At 44.5% G+C, this 23594-nt stretch overlaps 1 protein-coding gene across 1 annotated transcript in view; it reads right to left on the reverse strand.

Annotated features, from left to right (window-relative positions):
* Nucleotides 1–4149: 4149 nt before the first annotated feature.
* The window catches only part of LANCL2 (LanC like glutathione S-transferase 2), a gene marked incomplete at its 5' end in the record, with an annotated part of 37881 nt that continues 18436 nt past the window's right edge, over nucleotides 4150–23594 (reverse strand). The window contains 4 exon segments of the mRNA XM_014587956.2: nucleotides 4150–4869; nucleotides 8112–8184; nucleotides 12039–12215; nucleotides 22922–23104. Coding sequence (XP_014443442.1) covers nucleotides 4754–4869; nucleotides 8112–8184; nucleotides 12039–12215; nucleotides 22922–23104 — 549 coding nt within the window.

The following is a 23594-nucleotide window of genomic DNA, read 5'->3' on the forward strand; positions in this document are numbered from 1 at the left end:
ACCCCCCCGTCCCTGCCCACCTCCCACAGCACCCCTCCTCCCTGCTTTGAAGTTGGCTTGTCAGCATGCATTCTTTACCCCACAAGCTGACACTTTCACCACTGACCAGCGCTGATGACAACTGGGAGCTCTCCAGGTCATCACCACACACAACGTTCTGCCAGTGAGTGGCCCCATCCGTACTGCACACCCAGCCTCTGGCCAGATTTTGAGGCTCATGAAAGGTGGGGCCTCAGAAGCCTGGGGTGCAGTGGGGACAGTTCATAACTGAGACCTAAAATGTGGAGCAGTTTCTGTGAATTTAGTAAGTGAACCGATAGATGTAGAACTGCTTTACTAAACTAAAAGTGATTTTGACTGCAATGACTGGTTGTAGGGTCCCTCTCATCCAAAAGGCAGGGGGCAGTGGAGGTGACAGGGACAGAACAGGCCTTGTGTGGGCCCGCTTCTTCCATTTTCCAGCCACATGCTTATGACCAAGTTGTAGCACTTCTTCCGTGTTTCAATAACTTACCTTTTTTCATTTTATTTTAAAATTACTATTATTATTTTCAATGCCAGAGGGCTCAGGCACACAAATGGGAGTGGGGAGAGAGAGCACCCCTAACGAGGCCTGGTGGTGTTGCAATCCTTTTTCTTCCAATGTCCATTTCGTCAGGATGTCAGGCATGTGTGTGTGCACTCAGTGTGTTTTTCGAGCTGATGGGGCAGGGACTCAAGCCCTGGTTGGCCGTGTAGAGTCGAGCTTCTTCTGTGTAGTGCCAGACCACTGCACTATGGGACTGGCCCGACTTCCTTTTCTTAAATTAAAAGTTTATTTTTCCTGTAAGAGAGACATAGCCCTGACAAGGTCTTCACTGCAATCCACCACTGCCTCAGCCAGCTGGTTTCATGAGTCTGCATGTGTGTGCCCAGCATGCTCAGGGAGCCCTCAGGACTCAAACCTGGGTCTCTCCATATGGCTTCAGCACTGCGTTATTGCCACAGAGGGCCTGGCCTTCTTTACTGGCACAAAGGGGACGAGGTATTGAGGACGATTTAGAAGTCTGTACCCTTGGGGTCAGCAGGTGGCATGGTGGTTAAAGGTACTTGATTCCCGGGACCAGCAGTTAGCGTAATGGCTATGTCGCTGGACTCCCATATAGTTGACCATGGTTTGAATCCCAGGCCCGGTGGCTTAAAACTCACGCCAGGCGCATGTCTGTGTGTGCCCAAGATCCCGAGAGGAGAATGGAAGAGAAGGGATTGTGGCGTGGCCGTCTCCCTGGTGGTGGTGGTGGGGAGGTGATTTCTGTCTCTGTCTGTCTGGCGAGCACATGCGCCCTATAGCAAAAATCTCTAAAAGAGAAAGGTACTGGATTCCCATATGGGAGAAGTTCAAGTCTTGGACCCGGTGCCTTGCTTGCTTTCTCGCTTTCCTCTCTCTCTCTCTCTCTAGTGAAATTAAATAATAACAACAAATGAATTAAATGAATTTTTTCTTAAAGCACTCTGTACCCTGACTGTCCCATGTACTAGCTGTATGACCCCAGGCTAGGCCACCACTTTCTCCTTTGTTAGGAAGTGATAACAACAGTCCCCACGACCCGCACTACTGTGATGACAAAGGGGCTGTCGCATAATGCAAATGTAATACCTGTGGTTGTCATCTTGTTATTCAGGTTTTAGAAGGTCGTGTTAGAGTGAAAAAGTCACGCGTGTATAGGGACCTTCAACTAAAACACCACTCTTTTAAGTGAAGAATCAAATGCTCAAAACAGTCACAAATGCCCCCACCCAAGGCAACTCTCAAACACAAGCAGAGAAAGGAGAACAAATGAAGATCCCACAGGTATCACCACAAACTGCCTTTACTAACAAAACCAAAGAACCCCAACACTTGTGTGGACAGTCACTGTTTTTGTTCAAATTTAAAAATGGTATTGTGAGTGTACATATTTTTTGTTTTAACACAATCTGGAGCACACAGTGGTGGACACAAACAAATGCAAGAGATGGACGGGAGATGTTCTGAAATTTGATTTCAAAAACTTGTAACTATTCCACTGGCTTCTGTCAGTCCTCTCTCCTGGGAAGTCCTCGCTGCTCATCTGCCTTCAGGGACCGAGAGCTGGGACTGTCCTCCCTCAGCAGCCCGGGTCCCAGGCACAAGGAGTGGCCTAACATCGAATCACAGATCTGCAGTGTCTACTGCTGGTAGAAGGGGGCAACTCAGCTGACTTAAAGTAGAAATCTGTAAATACAACTTCTTCCATTCCCTCTGCAGGTATTCTCACTTGCCTTCAGTGTGCTGGAAAGACTGGGAAGTATTTTGCAGACATGCACATGAGTGAGTGCACCCGGGGAGATGCTCATGTAATGAAGTCACTCTTGCTGCTCCTGGTTGCAGACATTCGGTTGGTCTTCCATGAGTGCTGCCTCCTTACTGAGAGGGTGTTGTGATTTAGATGATTTGTGTCCCTAAGGATGTGTTTTGGAATTTGGTCTCAGTGTGGTGGCGTCGGGAGGCAGTAAGACCTTTAAGAGCTGAGGCTCAGTGGGTGGTTTGGATCACGGAGGCGGTATCCTTGTGAATGGACTAATGATGTTTCACGAGATCCAGTGAGTTCGAGCACTCCTGAGCAGGGGTTAGTTTCTGTGAGAGCTGATTATTATAAAAGGGAGATGGCTGTCCCCAGGTCTCCCTCTCGACACGTGCCTGTCATCATTTCTGTTTCTGTCGACTAGGTTGTGACCTAGTTGGCCTGATGCCAATCTCATGCCTTTAGATTTCACAGCCACCAAAAGTGTGAGTCAAATAAACCACTGTTCTTTATAAATCACCCGCCTCCGTGCTGCTATCAGCAACACTCTAGTGCACCCCGGGGTTGTACTGCAGAGGCCCTGGCTGAGTCCTGTGAGGCCCCACTGACTCCACCAGAAACAAGACGGACGGGGCCTCATCAGGAAGCTCTGTAGTGTGTCGCTGTCCTGACAAGGTGGGTGGAGAGGATGGGAACCGTGCTATTTGGATGAGAGCTGATACCATGTGAGCTCTTCTGCAAAACTGCTCTCAGTTCATTCAGGACCACGGATCCTGCTCTCAGGCAATGGGCTAAGCCCAGGAAGCCAGTCACAATGTAATTGTGAGGATTTATACCCCTGGAAGTTGACAACCTGACTTTAGAGAAAATAATTATGACTATGGAGCAACAGTGTCTGCACAGAGCGGACTCAGGTGGCATCAATAGAAATTTTGTTTGGAGACAGGGTCTTACTCTGTTGCCCAGCCTGGCCTTGAACTCATGATGCTCCTGCCTCAGCTTCTGAAGTAGCCAGGATTGCAGGCACATGCCACCACTCCTGACCAGCTGATGACTGTTTGGACAGCCCCCTGTAGACTGGGACTAGACCAATAGATTCCTGTCTTGTTCTGATACATTTCTTAGCTCACAAGAGGAGTTCTTAAGACCCCCCCCAGACCACTTGTCCCATGAGGACAGAAACCTTCTAAAAACTGAAATCAAGGCCCAGCCGTGGCGGCACACCGGTAAGATGCTGCTGCAATGTAGTCTGAGGCCACACAGGAGGCCTGAGTTCACCCGCAGCCCAGCCTGAGGCCAGTCATGATGGAGCTCACCCACAGTCTCTGCTACTTGGGAGGCGGAGGCAGGAGGAATGAAACAGAGTGAACCCTCTTATAGAACAACAAAACCCTGAAATCTACAAAGGATTGCCAATCCAAAATAACCTCTGAATAAAAACTGTCAAAGAGATAATACAATTTTCTTGGTTAGAGCATACAGTTCCCATACTTATAAATGCAGACTTGTACTTTTGATTTTATCACTCAAAAATGGGCAAAAAATAAGGAATGTATTCATCTAACTTAACTGCAGGCACCGGGTTCCAACTGAGGGCCTTCCTGTCATCACCAGCACGGGCCTGTGCTCACTGCCCGCTAGCAGTAAGGCGCCAGGCTGGCAGGCTGAGGGGAAGTCGGCTTCGTAGTGACTCCCGGGTGGATGCTCTGGAACTGCTGATGCTCAGTCCTAGCTGTTCAGTGCGATCATGAAAAGGCTTCCCTGGAATGTCACCCAGTATCATGAAGTCCACCCCCCTGGCCTGTGCTGCCTCCGACTGCAAGAAGCTTCCTGCATGTCGCGGGGCTGCGACGCACCCCTGGGGCTCTTAGAAACAATCAGGTGAACCCAAAACGCAGAGAAAGTCGTCAACTGCAAACCTCCCAAACTGCCTGGGAGCCCCTCTGACTGGCTCTGTTTCTCTTCTGCCTTTGTAGGTGCTCTTTCTCCCCCACTCCCTGCACAGCACCCACAGGAAAAACGACAAAGCATTACCACTGGGGTATCACCCTAGATTCTCCTGCTGATAGGAGAGACCCCACCTGCCTGCCCCTGTTGTCAGTATAGGAGACGCCCCGCTTCCTAGATTATATACAGAAAAGTGGCTGCCACTCTAGGTCAGCTCTGAGCGCAAGAGAAGAGAAGGCTCTCCATTCAGACAACTTACCCCTGCGAACAACACCAAGACATGCAAACACTAGGAGGACTGGGGTGAAGGGTTCCTGTTTTACACTGTGAGGGACACGGGCACAAAATGCGGAATATGGCTCCTGTCACTCACGCTCCGACCTGAGGGTCGTTCGACAAAAGGGGCCTGCGGAGGTGTTCGCTTGTTTCTTCCTCCTTCAGGATTCACAGCTGGATCTGTCAGGCACTAAGCGATCTGGTGACTTCTGGTCCAGAAGGCTGTTTCAGTTGTCTTTTTGCACCTCTGAATCCCTCTGGCAAGAGCCAAGCTCAAACGCTGGGAACCGTGACGTCTCTGGTACCAGGATGTCAGAGAGGAAGTGGATCGCGCCGGCCATGCCTGCAATGGAGAACGAGGAGCCTTCGTGAATGCACCGACGGCAGGAGTGTCTGCGCAGCCATTCCCTTTACCAGCCACCAAAAGGACGCGGGAAAAAGCTGAAGGCCTTAGAAGGACCTCCCTGAGAAAACAAAGGAGTCCTTAAAACTAACGCCCAGCAGGTAGCGATACTACTTTTCTTCACTGACACTTTAAAATTGCGCTTTAATCCTGTACCTTGGAACTCGAGGATGATATCACAGAATCACTCCCCAAAGTAATGGACGCGGCTAACTAGACTCCAGTGCGTAAGGCTTCCCCTCCCGCAGCCACTCCAGTCTTACTGCAAGGAGGCTGCATCTTACATCTTCCTGACGTTCTAAGAAAGCTATTTTGAAACAAACATTCTTTGCTTTAATCAAAATCCTCACCCGAAATCACTGCGGGAATTAAATACATGGTTTCAAATTCTACACACACAGGCTGCAGCAGTCTGGATGGGGACGGTTACCAGCCCACCCAGGACTCCAGACCTCCTGTCTCTCACTTCCATCAGAACAGTCCCTTCCTTTTAGGGTTAGGGTTTGTGTAGTTTTTCTCCTGATATAAAATTCACATAAAACAAAACACACAAATCTCAAGTGTACTTCTCTGAGTTTTGCCAAATGCATATGCCTGTGTCAAACAAACCCCCATGGGAGATCTGGAGTATTTCCTTCAAGCCAGGAAGTTCTGCATCTGCCTCCCTGGCCTATCTCTGACCCTCCTGTCCCCCAGAGGAGAACACTGGTCTGAGTTTAGCCCATTAAGAACCGTTTTGCCCTTCTGAGACTTCCACATGAATGGAATCACATTACGGAGCCTCCAGTGTCTGGCTTCTTCATTTAGACGCTGTTCTTGCGATTTATTCGCATGCTGTAAGTCAAGAGTGGGTTCCTGACTGCTGGGTACTAAGTACATCACAGATTGTTTCTTTGTTTTTCTACTGCAGGACAACCAGGTGTTTCCAGACTTGCCTGTAAGTTTCCATTTAAAGAAAGGGTTCCAGGGAACCAGCAGTTAGCGTAATGGCTATGTCACTGGACTCCCACGTAGTTGACCACAGTTCGTGTCCCGGACCCAGTGGCTTAAAACTCACACCGGGCATGTGTGCATGCGTGCCCAAGATCCCGAGAGGAGAATGGAGGAGAAGGGACTGCAGCGTGACCATCCCCCCTGGGGGGTGATTTCTCGCTTTCTGTCTCTATGTCTCTCTCTGTCTGTCTGGCGAGCGCACGCGCACTGTAGCAAAAACCTCCCCCCCCAAAAAAAAAGAAAAAAGAAAGGGTTCCAAAAACTTATTTTAAAAACTTGAAAACCTATTAAACCTATTTGAACCCATTATAAATAAAGAGTAAGCAAGCCAGCTCTGTAGCCTTGTAGTTAAGGCAGCTGGATCCCACATGAATGACCATGTGGTTTGAATCCTGAACCTGGAAGCTTGAGAAATATGTTGGGCCTGTATGCATGTGTGCCCACAATCCTGAAAGGAAGGAGAACTGAAGGAGAAGGATTGCAGTAATCATTTCCCACTGGGGGCTTTCTCCTCTTCCTCTTCCTCTTTCTCTGTCTCTGTTTCTCTCTAGCAAGAGCACATACCCTCTAGTAAAAATTTAAAAAAATAAAAAAGAAAAAGAAAAGAAATAAAGAGTGACCAGTCTGTCCCAGAAAACAGAAGAGTAGAAGATACTTCTCAATTAGGTCAGTATTACCCTGATAACAAACCAGATAAAGACAGTACAAATAAGGTCAATATTCTTCATGAATATGCATATAGAAGTCTTTTTGTTTTTACTTAAAATTTTTAAGAATTATTTTATCAAACTTTATTTAGTCTTATTTATTTATTTTAATTTGACCACAAGAGATGGAGAGAGAGAGAGAAGGTGAGAAAGCAAGCTGCCAGATCCAGGGTTCAAACCGCGGTTAGCCATGTGGGAGTCGAGCACCCTTAATCACCACGCCACCTGCTGGCCCCTGCATGCAAAAGTCTTTAACAAGATAGCAGCAAAAACAATTCTGCAACATTTAAAAAGAACTGTATGCCACGAACAAGTGAGGGGTTTATTCCAGAGATACCAGAGTGGCTTATTATCTGAAAAATCAATCAATGCTATTTGTATTATTAATAGGCTGAAGAAGAAAAATCACACAATCTTAATGACTGATGCAGAAAAAAACATTTGACCAAATTTAACACCTATTTATTTGATTTTTAAAGGAAATACTCAATCCTTTACTCCTTCTGCAGTTAATTATGGGGTTGGTGTAAGACGTGGCTCTAAAGGAATGTCATCAGCAGTTTATGCCAACACCATTTAACCTTTGCCCTTTGGTTTCTGTGGCTTATGTTATAAATGACTCCACATGTACACGTACACATCTGTATTAAAATACAAAAAATACCTGAGTCTCTGCGTAGGACTTCTATTTTGTTTTCCTGAATTACAGTTTATCGACCATGCCTGTGGCAGACTCTGTGAATAACTGCTGCTTTTACTGATTGCTTGTTAGGGTTCTTCTTCAGAACTTTCTTCAATATTTGCTCATTTAAAAAAATGACTAAGTTTTCTAATTAACAATCCTTCTAATTGCTAATATTAATCACTCAAACTTCATTATATATTTAAAGGAACATATTTAAATAACTGTTCAAGATTCCTGTCAATACATGCATCTTATATATAGTATCACAGAGAAAATGCAGAGAAGGGGTTAAACTCATTGTTTCTTCCATGGGGGAGCAAGCTTTCTACGCTTCAAAGGGCCGGGTCCCAGAGCCCAGTAAGGGAGCTAGATCTCACATGGCTGACCATGCTTTGAATCTTAGGCCCCCTGGATTAAAAACCATGCTGGATACGTGTGCGTTTGTGTCCCAAATCCCAGCAGGATGGAGAAACGGAGAAGGGACTGTGACATAACCACACACGCTTTCTCTCTCTGTGTATCTGTGGAACGCAGGTACCCTCTAGCAACTTAAAACTTGTTAGATTTTTTTTTTTAAATTAAACTTCACAAAAGACCTAAAAACACTTGAAAGACATTCATAGGAACAAAAAATAGGTAAGCTAAATAGACTCAATACAATGTTCAGGATAAACTAATTTCTTCACTGTTATTTATTACTCAAGCAAGAACGAAAGTAACAGTGCTAGTTTACAGAGGCAGAAGGACCACTTTCATGCCCAGATGTGTAAACCTAGTGTAGTTTTCCTCACTCTTACCTTCAAAGAGTGAATAGGGTCTGTCAGGAATGCGGCACCCGTGTGCTCCGTAGTCTAGACACCATTCTGCAAACTAAAAGAAAGGTATTTCCTGTTAGGAACGAAGCTTTGCTTGGTGAAAAGGGAGCAGGTAAGACTGATGAGTTCACCAAGAATCAAGGGAAGATTCCCTAACGAGAGTGTTTAGGATCCAGGCCCACCTCTCTCCAGAGGGGTGAGACCCGGCAAGTTCTTTCACTTGTCCTTGCCTGGTTTCTCATCAGTCAGGTGGTACTGACCGCAAAATGTCAGAGGCCAGCCCTCAAGTGACTAACAGAGCCGGATCCCACGTGGCCAACCCCGGCACGAATCCCAGGCCCTGAAACTTGAAAAATACATTGAGCACATGTACATGTGTGTCCCAAATCCCAACAGGATGGAAAAGCGGAGGAAAAGCAATTGTGGCATCCCCATTCCCCTGGGGGTAGGTGTTCTTCCTCTCCCTCTCTGTTTCTCTGCCTCTCTTTGGTGGACACAGGTACTCTCTGGAAATAAAATAAAATAAAAAGTCGTAGGGAAGACTGAGGTAGAGAACTGTACAGATTCAACACCTGCCTCCTGCCCGTTCAGGTGAGAATTCTGGAAGTGACTCAAACACTCATTCTACCCTAAAGAAAGAAAAAGCCTGGCTCTGATCAGTGCTGGCTCTCCCTGGCTACCTTGTCTGGCTTCATCTGGGAAACAGCCTCAGGCCTGGTCCAGGCCATTCTCGGTCCCACTCCTTGAACACATAAGCCAGGCCCCTTCCTTTCATCCCCACAACAGCACCTTTATTCACTGCTCTGCCTCATGCAGTAGGGAGGGCTTGACTACGTTCCTTCCTCTCTTGTAGACAGTCTCGCCAGTGATCCTCCTGCCTCAGTCTCCCGAGCAGGTACGACTGCAGGCGTGCACCCCCACCTGGCTTTTTCAGACAGGGTCTCACTAAGTTGCCCCTGCTGGCCTTAAGCTCATGATCTCCCTGTCTCAGCCCCCAGAGTGGCTGGGGGGAAGGCCCACACAACACACCCAGCCTTCTGTGAACTGAACCCAGGCCTCCCGTGTGGCCTCACCCTGCTACGTGGCAAGCGCCCCGTTCTTGACCTGCGACACTCCTTGACCCTTAGCTCTCTCAGCTCTTTCACCTGAATTCCTCGACCTTTCTTCTCAGATCTCTTCAATGGTTTTTCTGTATCATTATAATAAACTTTCCCTTTCTGATTAACTATTTTTGTCAGTTGATACTAAGAACTGTGATAATCACAATGAACACCAAACTCAGCACATGTAAAATGAAATGTATTCCGCTTTCTACCCTCCAAATCTTCTCACTCTCTCAGTGTGTTTGACATTCCATCTGCCTGGTTTTCTTAGAGAAGGTGGAGACATTCAGATATTCCCATCTTTTCCACATTTAAAAAATGCATTAAGTTCTGTGAACTCTATGTCCTAAGTGTTTCTGAATTTTTATTATCACGACCAATACATTGGTTTCTAATACAATGTTTCTTGCATTAATTATTAAAGCACAATTTGGGGAAACCTAAGTTCTACTTCATTCTTCCATTGGGATCACAGCAATCTGTCTAAAAGAGGAGTCTATGTGGATTATCAACCTTCGCATGAACCCCCATCTTCCAAATTGGTATTAACTGCTGGCAGGTCATGTAAATCATCTGGGGAGCCTGAAAAATATCAGGGCCTGGGCTTGCTCATTTCATTGGTCTAGAGTGGGGTCCAGGAATCACCACGAAGCTCCCTGGGGATTCTAAGTATAATCAGGCTGAGAACTAGGAACCAAGAGGGAAGTACTTTCTCTGGCCTTTGCCCACTCTTCATCTTTAAAAAACCAGCTGTGGGGACCAGCAGTTGGCATAATGGTTATGTCGCTGAACTCCCATGTAGTCGATTGCGGTTCGAGTCCCGGATCCAATGGCTTCAACTCATGCCGTGTGCATGTGCATGCGTGCCCAAGATCCTGAAAGGAGAACGGAGGAGAAGGGATTGTGGGGTGGTCATCCTCCCTGGGGGGTGATTTCTCACTTTCTGTCTCTCTGTCTTTCTGGCGAGCGCATGCGCCCTATAGCAAAAAAACTCTCAAAAATAAATAAACAATATAAAAATTTTAAAAAACTAGCTGTGTCCATAAAGGGTTTCAAATTCCCCAAGTAACTTAATCATCTGCTATTAATATTTCAATTACCATCGAGTGGGCTGGAGCCTTCAGAACCCAGTCACTCCCCACCTCTTCGATTCTCCCTCCTGTTCTGCCTCATCCCCCAGCTTCCGGCCACAGTGAACTTCATGCAGATCCCAGGGTGCCTCCCACCTCCAGCTTCCAACAAGCAGCTTTCTTCTTTCCCTTTAACATCTTCTCTTGTTCCCCTTTGCTTAATTTCTAGCTGCCCTTCAGGTCTTGGCCTACATGTCACCGCTGCTATTCCATGACCAGGCACGGACGGTCTCTGTGAGCCTCCACAGCATCTTACACAAACACGTGTGTGTTCCAGGGCACCAACAAGAAGGGGTCCATGCCACTTAGGCTGAGAAAAAGCTTCAGAATGGCAACAGATATTCACTGTCCAAAGGTAGAATGAATACATCAACCACAATGCTGCCATCGATCAAAGCTCACCAGAAACATTTTGGTGTATTTTCTGTCTTTTTTTCTGTGTGCCTATGACTACACCTGTGAAATGCGTATTGTAATAAGATGTAGTGCGTCTTGCTTTTCCCATTCATTGCCAGGTCCTGAGCACACATTTACTAAGTTTCTTTCTTTCTTTCTTTCTTTCTTTCTTTCTTTCTTTCTTTCTTTCTTTCTTTCTTTCTTTCTTTTTTTTAAGAGGTTTTTGCTATAGGGTACATGCACTCGCCAGAAAGACAGAGAGAGACAGAGAGACAGAAAGTGAGAAATCATCCCCAGGAGGGATGGCCATGCCACAATCCCTTCTCTTCCATTCTCCTCTTGGGATCTTGGGCACGCATATACGCGCAGTGTGAGTTTTAGCCACCGGGTCCAGGACTTGAACCGCAGTCAACTACATGGGAGTCCAGTGACATAGCCATTATGCCAACTGCTGGTCCCCATTTACTAAGTTTCTATTTACCACTGTAAGTACTGGTTCAGGACTTAAGACCCAGAGTCTATATCCTACTGACGCCACACACGCTGCAAACTGCAAAAATACACAACTGACTGAGTGAGCCTTCCACCTGGAGGCCTCGAAGGCTGTCTCCAAGAACGTCACGGTTAACAAGGTCAGAACAGTGAGGAGTGGCTGTGTAAACTCAGGGGAGAGAATGTCCTTAATGAAGGGGACAGCTGAGAACACGCTCAAAGGGAGCAAGCCAGATACATCTCATCCCTTAGACACAGGTCAGTGTGCCTAGAGTGTGCAGGGCTAGGAAGCTGGAGCGAGGTGAGGATGGGGGAGAGGCAGGAGGGCCAAGGAGCCCGGGACCCTGTCCATTCAGGGCTTTGACTGCGGTGCGATGGAAACGACTGGGGGATTTTCAGCACGCACAGTTACAGTGATCTGCACATTATGTCAACAATTATTTCTGGAACATCTTCAGGAAGTGAGTAGTATTTTTCCCTACTCTTACAAAAGAGGAAACTATAGCTTGAAGAAGAAATGTGCCCAAAGTCATAAAACTAAGGAATGGACCAGGTAGTAATTCAGTCAGGTAGGGTGATGCCAGAACTTGTGTTTTCCAGAAGTTATTTACCTTTGTTATCCCCGTTTTACCGATAAGGACACTGTGGCTCACAGAGCTCAGGGCAAGGCTTCGCCAGAAGAAACCAGAGTTGGGAGAAACAAGGGAAAGGAGAAAGAGGGGTTGTATTTCTGAACTGCGTGCACGTTCGAGGGCATTCAGAAGTTGTGTGGCTAGAAATGTCCTTACCTTGCAAGCCCGGTAGAGGTACTTCTTCTCCTGCGTGAGATGGTAAAGGGACAGGAAGGAGTAGCCATTTCCGGCAGTCCCGTGGCAGATCCCATAACCCTTTCGGAGCAAACCTCGCTGCCAAATCACATCACTGCATTCCATGGCCTCTTTCAAGTATTTCTCCTCCTTAAATACCTGGGCAATAAAAAACAAACAAACACACAAAAAAAAGCCATTTTAAAAAGACATTATCAGGACCAGCAGGTGGCGTTATGGTTAAGTCCCTGGACTCCCACATGGCCAACTGCAGTTTAAGTCCCAGACCTGTGGCTTAACACTCACTCCAGGCATGTGTGCATGCCCAAACACCGAGAGGAAGCTGGAGGAGAAGGGACTGCAGCATGTCTATCCCTCCTAGGCAGTGAATCTCGCTTTCTGTCTCTCCAGCAAGTACTCGTACCCTATAGCAAAAATCGCTCTTAAAAAAAAAATGTAAAAAAAAAAAAACATTGTCAATCAAGGATTAAAACTTTGTCCTTCTGGCTAGGAAATGGCATGATATTAGAAAACTGTCTGTCATAGCACTGGGCATAAAAGACAAACAAAAAACACTAGCAACACCACACACAGCCGGATTTACCATTTCAATCTATCAGCCTATTTATTTTCCTTATCTTTCTTCTATTTCATGGCTTTGCAAAACTAGGTGGGGTTCTTTTTTTTTGGGGGGGGGAGTGTTTTGGCTATAGGGCACATGTGCTTGCCAGAAAGATAGACACAGAGAGACAGAAAGCGAGAAATCACCCCCCAGGGGGGATGGCCACGCTGCAATCCCTTCTCCTCCATTCTCTTCTCAGGATCTTGGGCACACACACACATGAACCCAGCGTGAGGTTAAGCCACCGGGTCCAGGACTTGAACCATGGTCAACTACATGGGAGTCCAGCGACGCAGTCATTACGCCAACTACTTATCCCGCAAAACTAGTTCTAAAACTTAGCTTAAAAAACTAGAATTTGGACCAGCCCCATAGCCTAGTCTTCCTAGTTAAGGAAGCCAGATCCCACATGGGTGACCCCAGCACCCTGAAAAACAGTCGGGACATGTGTGCATGTGTACCCCAAGCCCAACAGGATGGAGAAGTGGAGGAGAAGGAATCTGCAGAGTGACCGTGCCCTATGTCCTCCCTCTCTGATGAGCACACATATCTTCATATAATTAAAAAAAAAAAACCCTAAAATTCCTTCTGGTAAGATGTTCTGTCACATACAATTCATAGCCTGCTTCCTGGGACATATGTCCTGGGACTCCACAACTTCCGCTGTGAAGGACTGATGAGTCCACACCGCCCTGTTGCTAGGACCACAGCCAATACTCTGGGTCAGCGTGGATACGTAACAGAAACCCGAGGACCCTGCACTACCAGGGCCAGCAAGATCTGTCACTGTCTGTCATGAGGACATCTGTGCAAAGCTCTCCGGAGTCCCAGGAGCGGCACACGGCACCATCCCCACGGAGCTGCGTCCCTGACAGCGGCAGAGACGAACGAGCTCGGGAAAGACAAATGGCCGGCAGGAAGAGGCTGCCTGTCTCAGACTTTCACATTTTTCTTGAATTTACTGTTTCTGGTCCTTTCCAAAGAATCTGCTGGTAGTAATCTCCATCTGTTTAACTAATTCCGTTCTATTTTAGGTCATCAGAAAAGTCATGACATATTTTTCTATGCAAAAATGAGTCATGACTGTCCCTATGACCCAATAGTACAAAGGAGTTTTGGATACAGAGTTAGAAGCCCAGAGGTCATTAGAGATGATCTCTGAGGGGCAACTAGGATGTATCTAATTGTGACTGAAGAGTAGTGACCTTCTGGGCACTCAGCTGAAAAGTATTCTGAGGATGCAAGGCAAAAAATAAAATAAAAAAGGGAATGACCTAGGATCATGCCTGCAAAGGTAACGGGTAAAGAGAGGCACGTCTAATCACAAGGGAGAAGACCTGTTCCTAAAGTGAAGCTGCTGGAGCCAGGAGCAAGACTCCCTTTCTTAGTCATGAAATAGCTGAGATGCGGGCTCTTGGGCCAGGCTGCTTGTGTGTGAATCTCTGATCTGGCACCTTTCACTGGTGTGATCTTGGACAAGTCCTTCATCTTTATGTCTTAGATTTCATGACTGTAAGCTATTGATACTATTCCTTTACCTCTGTGGCTTGTTGTGAGGATTAAAGTGAGATACAACCCTTTCCAAACTATCATGCTAGCACAAATACTTCATCCTGTCATTTGCATCTTAAGCCTCTTAAAATTAACTGCAGGGCCAGCCCTGTGGTGGTAAAGGGAGGGGGATCTCACATGGCTGACCATGCGGCTCAAATCCTGGTCTTGGTGGCCTGGAAAAAAAACACCGAGCGTGCCCCCCGAATCTCAACAACATGGAAAAATGGAGAGGAGAGATGGGGGCATGACCACACCCTCCTGGTGGGTGCTTTATCTCCCTACCCTGTCTCTCTGTCTTTCTTTGGCAAGCACACACACCCTCTGGAAAAATAGAAAAAATTAATTATAAAGGAAAAATCTTTTTCCCATACTAAAGAAATGCTGGTCAGCGATAATAGGTAAAAGGCCTTTGCTTCAGAGACTGGGTCCTGAAATCATGCGGAGAGCAAGGCCAGCCCTAAAGGAAGCCTGGTTCACTCTTCGCTGGTGGTAGCCAGGGTCCACGAGGGTGGAAGGAGAAATCAGGCTTTCTTCACACCACCCCTGCCCTGAGGCTGCTAGAGTCACACTCCAAAAAGCTACTTAACCTTCAGTTTCTCCAGGTCCACCCTCACCCTGAACCCATCACGATCACATAAACTCTTGCTCTTAGCCAGTGGTCTCCGTCCTTTGTGGCACCAGGGACAGGTTTTGTGGAAGGCAATTTTTCCATGGATGGGGGAGTGGGAGATGGTTTATGAGAGTTTACAACTTAGACCCCTCACCTGTGCAGTTCACAATAGGGTTTGTGTTCCTATGAGAATTAATGCGCCTGCTGATTTGACTAGAGATGGAGCTCAGGCAGTAATGCCAGTGATGGGGAGTGGCTGTAAATACAGATAAAGCTTTGCTCGCTTACCCACTCATCCCCTGGTCTATGAGCTAGGAGTTGGGGACCCCTGCTCTAAGTGGTGAGCTACTTTTTAATTGGGAGACATTTGCAAATTTAGAGCAATAGAAAAAAGCTCCCATATTGAACAGACTTATCATCTCTATAGTCTCATACATAGCACTCGTAACTTAGCCAGAAAATCCATGTTCTTATCCATACTGCTTCCCCCAGATGGTAAACTTTCCTGGGTACTGTCATGACAGAAAGTGTGGCACAACAGTGCAACGCAGAAGAAAACACAGGAAGTGGAAGCCTCTGGTTGAGTCCCTCTTCCACAGCTACTAACATGGGGCTTTGGTCAAGTCATTCTGACTTCTCAGAATCTGTGTGGTCAAGTTACAAAATGACTCTGAGGTGATTCTGAGGTGACCTGAATGAAGAAAATAGGGGCAAGGATTTCAGACAAATATTAGAAATACCTTTAAAAATGAAAAGAAAACCTAGAGTCATCTGCTGTACAATGATGTTCCAGTCAACAATGGACTATGCATGTGATAGTGGTCCCTCGAGACTGGGACAGGATATACCACACGGTCTAGGTGTGTAGGAGGCCATGTCATCTGAGCATGCATAAGTACACTCTATGATGTTCACATTAATTCCTATTAATAAATCACCTGAAGACACATTTCTCAGAATGCATGCCAACTGTTAAGAGAAACACATGACTGCATAATTATTATCAACAATCTCAGCAATTCTCAGAAGAAATAGGTCATAAAAAATGAATATTCAGGACCTGGAAAAATATCAATAGGTAAAATACAAAATTTATAGATAGGTTTAACGGTAGATCGACCAGGACAGAAGAAATCACTGGTGAATAGAAAGCTAGATAACGTTCAAGATTTACCCAATCTGAATTTTAGCAAAAAATAAATCTGAGAAATACAAGTCTTGGGGATCTATGGAAAAATAATGGCCCACATTTACCCTATACTATAGTGAAAGACATGTATTTACAAGTTCAAGAAGCTGAAGGATCTCAAATATATCTAGGAACATGTTAGTTACCTATTGAAAATAAAAAACTTAGAGCAAATTTTGAAAGTTTCCAGAGGAAAAAAACACACTTGACATGTAAAGAACTAAGCTAAATTCAACATTTCAATAATTACAGTAAATAAATATGAGCTAAACATTCCAATTAAAAGGCTGAGATTACTAAACTAGATGTAACAAAAGTCCAAACTATACAGAGATGTATCTTAACTATAAAGATACAGATGGGTAGAAACAAAAGACAGAAAAATAGGTGTCCTGTAAATAGTAATCATAAAACACTGGAGTAGATACATTATGTCAGACAAAGCAGACTTCAAGATGAAGAATACTATCAGAGATGAAAGGCATTTCATTATGATAAAAGAAAAATTCAACAGAAAGAGCTAACGATCATAAATATGTACATACCTAATAACAGAGACTCAACATAATCCCAGTAGGCTTCTGTACAGAAGCTGACAAGCTGATTCTACACGTATATGGGAATGCAAAGGACCTAGAATAATCAAAGTGATTTTAAAAAGAAAGAACAGGGCCAACCAGTGGCATGGTGTTAAGGCGGGTGGATCCTACATGGCTGACTTTGTGGCTCGAGTTCTGGACCCGGCAGTTTGTAAAACACTTTGTATGTGTGTGTGTCTATGCCCGAAGTCCTAAGAGGAGAACGGAGAAGGGATTTCACAGTGACCAATCCCTCTCAAGGGTGATTTCTCACTTTCTTTCTCTCTCTCTCTCCCATCTCTGTTTACAGTGAACATAAATGCCCTACAACCAAAACAAAGAAAAAAAGAGTTGGGGATCTTGACTTCTAAACCTACGACAAAGCTACCATATGCACAACTGAACGGTGATATCATAAAAATGGATAAACAGGGATGGGCCTTGTAGCACAGTGGTCAGGTGCTGTGCATTTAAAGCCAGATCCACATGGCTGACCTCCATTTGAATCCCGGCTCAGAGGCTTGAAAAACACACTGGGTGTATGTGCATGCATACACGAAATCCGACGGAACAGAGAAATGGAGGGTAAAGGAATGAGGCCTGACCATGCTCCACTGGGAAAAGTGTGTTCTCTCCCTTTCTTTTCTCTCTAGTGAACATACATACCCTCTGGCAATGAGGTGGCTAGGTAGGTGGCTATGAATAAACAGGCTGAACAAACATGATAAGAGTCTAGAAATAAACCCATGTTTATTAGGTCATTAGAGTTTTTGATAAAAACATGAAGTTGAATCAATGAGGGAAATTGTAAAATGTCTTTTACACAAATGGAATGGGAGCAATCAGATATCCGTATGGTTTTATGGACCTTTTGTGCTTCACTCCCTACCTCATGTAACACACAGAAGTTCATCGGAGATAGATCACAGGCCTACATGTAAAAACATAAAGCTTACGGGAGAATATTATTTGTATAACCTAGAGGTAGGTAAGGTTTCTTAGACAAAATACAGAAAGTAATTATTATAAAAGAAAAAACTGATAAAATAGAATTCATCAACACTAAAAACTCTATTATAATCAAAAGATACCATAAAGAATAGTATTAGAGGGGCCAGCAGATGGCGTAGTAGTTATGTCACTGGATTTCCACATGGCGACTGCAGTTTGAGTCCTGGATCTGGTGGCCTAAAAATCAGGCTGGGCACATGTGTGCGTGTGCCCAAGATCCCAAGAGGAGAATGGAGAAGGGACTGCAGTGGGGTCATCCCCTGGGTGGTGAATTCTCACTTTCCCTCTCATTGTCCCTGTTTCTTGTCTTTCTCCAGCAAGAGCACGTACCCTATGGTAAAAATCTCTAAAGAAAGAAAAAAAAATACATTTAGATAAACTACAGACTAGAAATTATTTATTATTTATCTGATAGAAGGACTTTAGCCAGGAGGCTTGAAAAACTCTCCAGGTGTGGGCACATGTGACCAAAATCTGGACAGGATGGACAGGATGGAGAAATGAAGGGGCTGCTGTGTGACCGTGTCCTATTGGGGAATGCTTTCTCTCTGTGTCTGATTCTCTCAGGCAAATGCATGCAACCTCTGGCAATTATTAACGTAAAAAAATAAAATTAAGGAGCCAGCAGATAGTGTAATAGTTACATCGCTGGACTCCCACACAGTCAACCGTTGTTTGAGTCCCAGAGCCGGTGGCTCAAACCTCATGCTAGGCACTTGTGTGTGTGTGCCCTAAATCCCTAGAGGAGAATGGAGGAGAGGGGATTGTGGTGTGGCCATCCCCCGGGGGGATGATTTCTTGCTTTCTGTCTGTCTGTCTGTCTCTCTCTCTCTTGTCTCTCCAGCAAGCACACATGCCCTAAAGCAAAATTCTCTCTTAAAAATTTTTAAAAAGAAAAAGACTTCTATGCCAGCTATGGTGGCAGGGTGGTAAGGAATTCTTAGGTGGGGATCCCAGGTTGACCTACACATGCCAGGTGTGCCTGTGGGTGCCCATGGTCCTGGGTTGCTGGAAGGTTGGGGAGGATTGCATCATGAGAGTCTGTCAAAGGTAACCCACCCCACCTCTCTCTCTCATGAAAAAAAGAAAGAAACTTAAAAAAAAAATGTCAACATCAAGTGTTGGCAAAGACATGGAACAACCAGAACTCTCTTACATTGTTTATGGAATATAAAATGGTACAACCATTTTGAAGAAAGAGCTGGCCATTTCTTATAAAACTAAACATATACCTATACAAAGATCCAACAATTCTACTCCTAGATATTAACCCTCTCCCTGCCAAAAACATTACAAAAAACAAAAATATACATCTACAGAAAGATACAAGAATGTTGGCAGCAATTTATTCATAACAGGGGGGAAAAAAAAACTAGAAACAACTGAAAAACCAAATAATAAAACTCTGGTATATTTATGTAAAAATGGGTAAAATTAGCAAGGTATCAGAATCTTGAGGAAGGAAGACATCTCTCCAAGTGATTCTGCTAAATGCCTGAGAAAGACATTGATGTTTCAAATAGCCAACATGGAAATGAGCTTTGAACCTCATTTATGCGAAAGTTCTTTCCGACCCACAGAACAGCTGGCCACCAGGGAGCATTTCTAATGTCAGCCTGTGCTGGAGTGTCCAGAGTAGGCCGGCAGGCACTGAAGAGGGCTGCATGGCTGTTCTCCACATGAACTACAGACTACTAACACCGAAGGACTCAACATGTGTGGTTAGAAGGGAGAATTCACTCCATTTATCATAATTCACTGTCAGATAATCAAGAACTGACTGTAGCTATGTATCAGTTTTGGGATCAACTATGTAATTTGTTAGAAAAACCACTCACAATGAACAAAATTCCTAATACAATATATTGTTAAAGCCTTAACATTTTTTCAAGACCTACTGCGGCCAGCAGGTGGCGTGGTGGTTGGGGTGCTGCTAGACTCCCACATGGGCAACAGTGGTTCAAGTCCCAGACCTGGCAGCTTGCTTTCTTGCTCTCCCTTTCTCTCTCTCTCTCTCTGGCCAAATAAAAATAATAATAACAAATGAAATAAATAATTTTTTTTAAAAAGAGATCATCTATTGTAAAATGCCATATAATTTTAAACTGGCTAATAATAAACGTTCACAGACAAAACAGTATCACCTAAGTAAGTACTTAAAATATGATAAGTACTTAGGGAGGGAAAACACATTTTATGGATCCAGACTGAACTCACAGTTGTTTTTTCTTTTATTGCCAGAGCGCACATGAACTCACCCCAGAGAGCGAGCGAGCGAGAGGAGAAAATGAGAAAGCATCCCTCCATTTCTCTTTCCCACGGGATTCTGGGTTTGCACTCAGGCCCAGCGTGTTCTTTCAAGCCACTGGGGCGACAATTCAAACCACACTCCGTCATGTGGAAACTGGCTCCCAAAGCACAGCACTTCAGGGCTGGCCTTGAACTTAGTTGTATTTGTGAAAGGTATTTGTATTTTTTCAAATACTTGGAAATTTCCCACTTTCATAAGCAAAACTTAAGATTTTACATGCCAGGATGAGAAACTGTTGAAGCTTGTTACTATATAAAATTTAAACATGTCCTACCTAATTTAAGGGACAGAAATAATGAACACAGACCCACTTAATTTTTAACTATAACTTAAAAGAATATATGGGCATGGCGGTGCCCGTTCTATGGGAAAAATTACTGGAGGCTGGAGGGGTGCATCCTTGAGTCCATCTCGCTCGCTCTCTCTCTCGCACTCTCTCTCTCTGTCTTTCTCAACATGCACAATTTGGGGGCCTGCAGGTGATACAGTGGTTGAGGCGCTGGACTCCACATGGCAGACTGCAGTTTGAGTCGTGGACCCCATGGCTTATGTTCTCACTTTCCCTCCCTCTCTCTCTCTCTCTGTCTCTCTATCAAATTAAAATAATAATAATGAATAAAATTAAATAATTAATTAATTTTTTAAAAAAAGAAAAGAAAATAGTCTTAGAAGCTGAGTTGCTCTGGTGTGCCCCCACCTACCCTGCCCCTGCCTTGATCAAATACAAATTGCACAGTCAACTAACAGACATAGCCAGCCAGCCAAGAATACAGCTCACAGCCTAAGGATCCCACCAGCTGGGACTGTTAGTGTACTGTCGGCAGTTCCTACTATGAAGAGGACATCCTTTTACCCCCAGCTGTAAAACTGTACTACACAGGCTTTTTCAAATGACCACTGATGCCTTCCTGCTCCCAGAAGATCCAATAATCTCCTTCCTCATGTTTGAGAATCTTGATGGAGACAACAAAATCAAGTTTTAATGACCAAGCCCAGGAACGTAACACCTTTGGCTGTTTCCAGATGAAAGGAGTCACAGGGGAAGAGACGTGCTCACGTGGCATGCTGAGCAGATGCCCTGCGGGAACTGCTGGTCTGAGTGAGGGCCTGCCAGCTGCAGAGCATGCTGTGCTTGCTCCCCAGCAACCAGCAGTGTGGAAACAGATGGTGGCAACTGTCTCCAGGGCTGTGTGTGGACTGCCCCACAGGAAGCCCCCGCTCGGATCGCCCGCTTGCTGTCTACAGGGCTCAGCTGCTGAAGAAAGCAGGCCAGCAGCAGAGACCCCCCCACACACACACACCAGGACTGCCAGCAGCAACAGCGGGCCCTCATTCAGAGACAGGGGAAAAGGAGTTTGACAATACGAAGTATTCAACTGTTAGCAGTTACACATCTGTTTTGAATATCAAAGGCCCTTATTTGTACTGTCAATACCATGTACACACAGATTGTTGGACATTCATATGGCAGGTTTATCTCTTTGTCCCTGAAGCTACAATGGCTCCAAAATGCTAAAATTGGGGAAGCAGTGATTTGAACAGAATTATGTTTTAATTTAAAAGAAGATGAGGGCCAGCAGTGGCATGATGGTTGGAGTGCTGAACTCCCACATGGTTGACCATGGTTCAAATCCCAGACCTGGTGGCTTGCCTTCTCACTCTCTCTCACTCTCTGTCTCTCTCTGGTCAAACCAAAGAATAATAATAAATTAAATTAAATTAAATAATTCTTTAAAATAAAAAAATAAAAGAAGATGAGCATTAAGTTGATCATTAAATTGTTCTGATTTTCAAGGAGTATATTTCACCATGCTTCACTCACATCAAATATTGTAACTCTCTGAGTTGTTTTCTTGAAGGTTCAACTCTGACATTTATATTATTTGACTATTTTGGGGGTGACTGTTGTAGGAGGACTAAGAAATTCTGGAAAATTAGATTAAATCATGAGAGACAATTTCATACAATTTTCCTACGTAAGTCATTGTCACTAGTGATAAAAGTAAAAATAAAATTGAGTCATTAGTTCTTTTGTTATTTTCAGGTACAAATACAAGTTCTGCTCCATTAATTCCACCTACTTCTTCACAACTAAGAGACCTTGCCAAAATAGTGAGTTAAATAGAACACTGTGGTTATAGTTGTATTTTTCTACTGATGTATAGATAATATTTCCCAACATCAACTATTACAAATAAAAGTATATTAATAAAAAGTGAAACTGTGAAGAAGTATTGTTTTTAATTTACACAATACATCTTAGTCCAGTACAGACATCAATAGCATTTTCTTCTTTTCAGTTTATTTATTTATTTCTTCCAGGAGAGGGGGATAAAGAGAGACAAAGTTCTCAACGTGTGACACCCAATGTGCCCAGGGAGGTTGTGGGACACGAACCCAGAACCTTTCCTATACGGGTCCAGTTGCATTACCACTGCACTACCACCTGTCTCTCAATAGCATTCCTCACACTGGACCCTAATATATCTACAGCCTGCTAGAACTAACCAGTTAAAGTACTATTTCCCTCTAATACCTCAGGATACATAAAAAATTTGAACATGTCTATCTCTTGCGAATAATTTTTTAACAGTTTTAAACTCAAATTTAAAAGCTCTTGAATGATCATTATTACTGTCCAACAGCAAAGATTCATTCAAGCAAGAAAATAAAATGATGCAAAGACAAATAAAAGATATTCTGGGTATGATTACTGTCTACTGTGTTAGTGGATACTCATATTCATTAGAAAGAAAACAATCACCACCCTGTCATCTAGGTTTTCTTCTCACATAAACGCACATGCGCACATAAGCACAAAGCATTAAGTACAGTGATGAATTGTAAAACAAAGAGATTGTAGCTTATTTTATAAAAACATTAATAGAGAAATGTGCAGTCAAACAGACTTTGCTAAAGTCAAACTGAAAACGTGGTGCTGAAACCACCCCCTCGGCAGGGCGGGCACTGTCGCCGGCTGGAGCGCCTACCTTATAGGCCTGCATGAGCACGTGGATGACACCAGGGGCGCCGTGGCACCAGTGGACCAGCCGATCCGTCTCGTTGCTTAAAGATGATGGGTAATTTCCAGATCGGAATTTTTTGTGGCGCACATAATCGATACTAGGTTTCACCATTTCTGTCAAGGTTTCATGGTCCACTTTAGCTGCTGGCTTTAAACAAACAAAAAGAAGATTATTTCATTTTTTCTGAAGTTAGTTGTTTGAAACCACTGTATTATGGCTAATATAATAAAGCATCAGTACTGAGGCGCATATGAAAAGAGAACAAATTCATGATGTGGCTATTTCAAATTAGGCAGACCTTGGTTTCTTTCTTTTTTTTTGGAGATGTTTTTGCTATAGGGCGCATGCACTCACCAGAAAGACAGAGACACAAAGCGAGAAATCACCTCCCGGGGGAATGGCCATGCCGCAATCCCTTCTCTTCCATTCTCCTCTCCGGATCTTGGGCACACATGCATGTGTGTTTAGCATTGAGTTTAAGCAACCGGGTCTGGGACTTGAATTGCGGTCGACTATATGGGAGTCCAGTGACATAGCCATTACACCAACTGCTGACCCCAGACCTTGGTTTCTTTTTAAAAATTATTTATTAGTTTGCTATGGGGACAAACACTTGTCAGACAGAGACGGAAAGAGT

Source organism: Tupaia chinensis, unplaced genomic scaffold (assembly GCF_000334495.1).
Source record: "Tupaia chinensis unplaced genomic scaffold, TupChi_1.0 Scaffold000249_1, whole genome shotgun sequence".
In the NCBI taxonomy this organism is placed as follows: domain Eukaryota; kingdom Metazoa; phylum Chordata; class Mammalia; order Scandentia; family Tupaiidae; genus Tupaia; species Tupaia belangeri.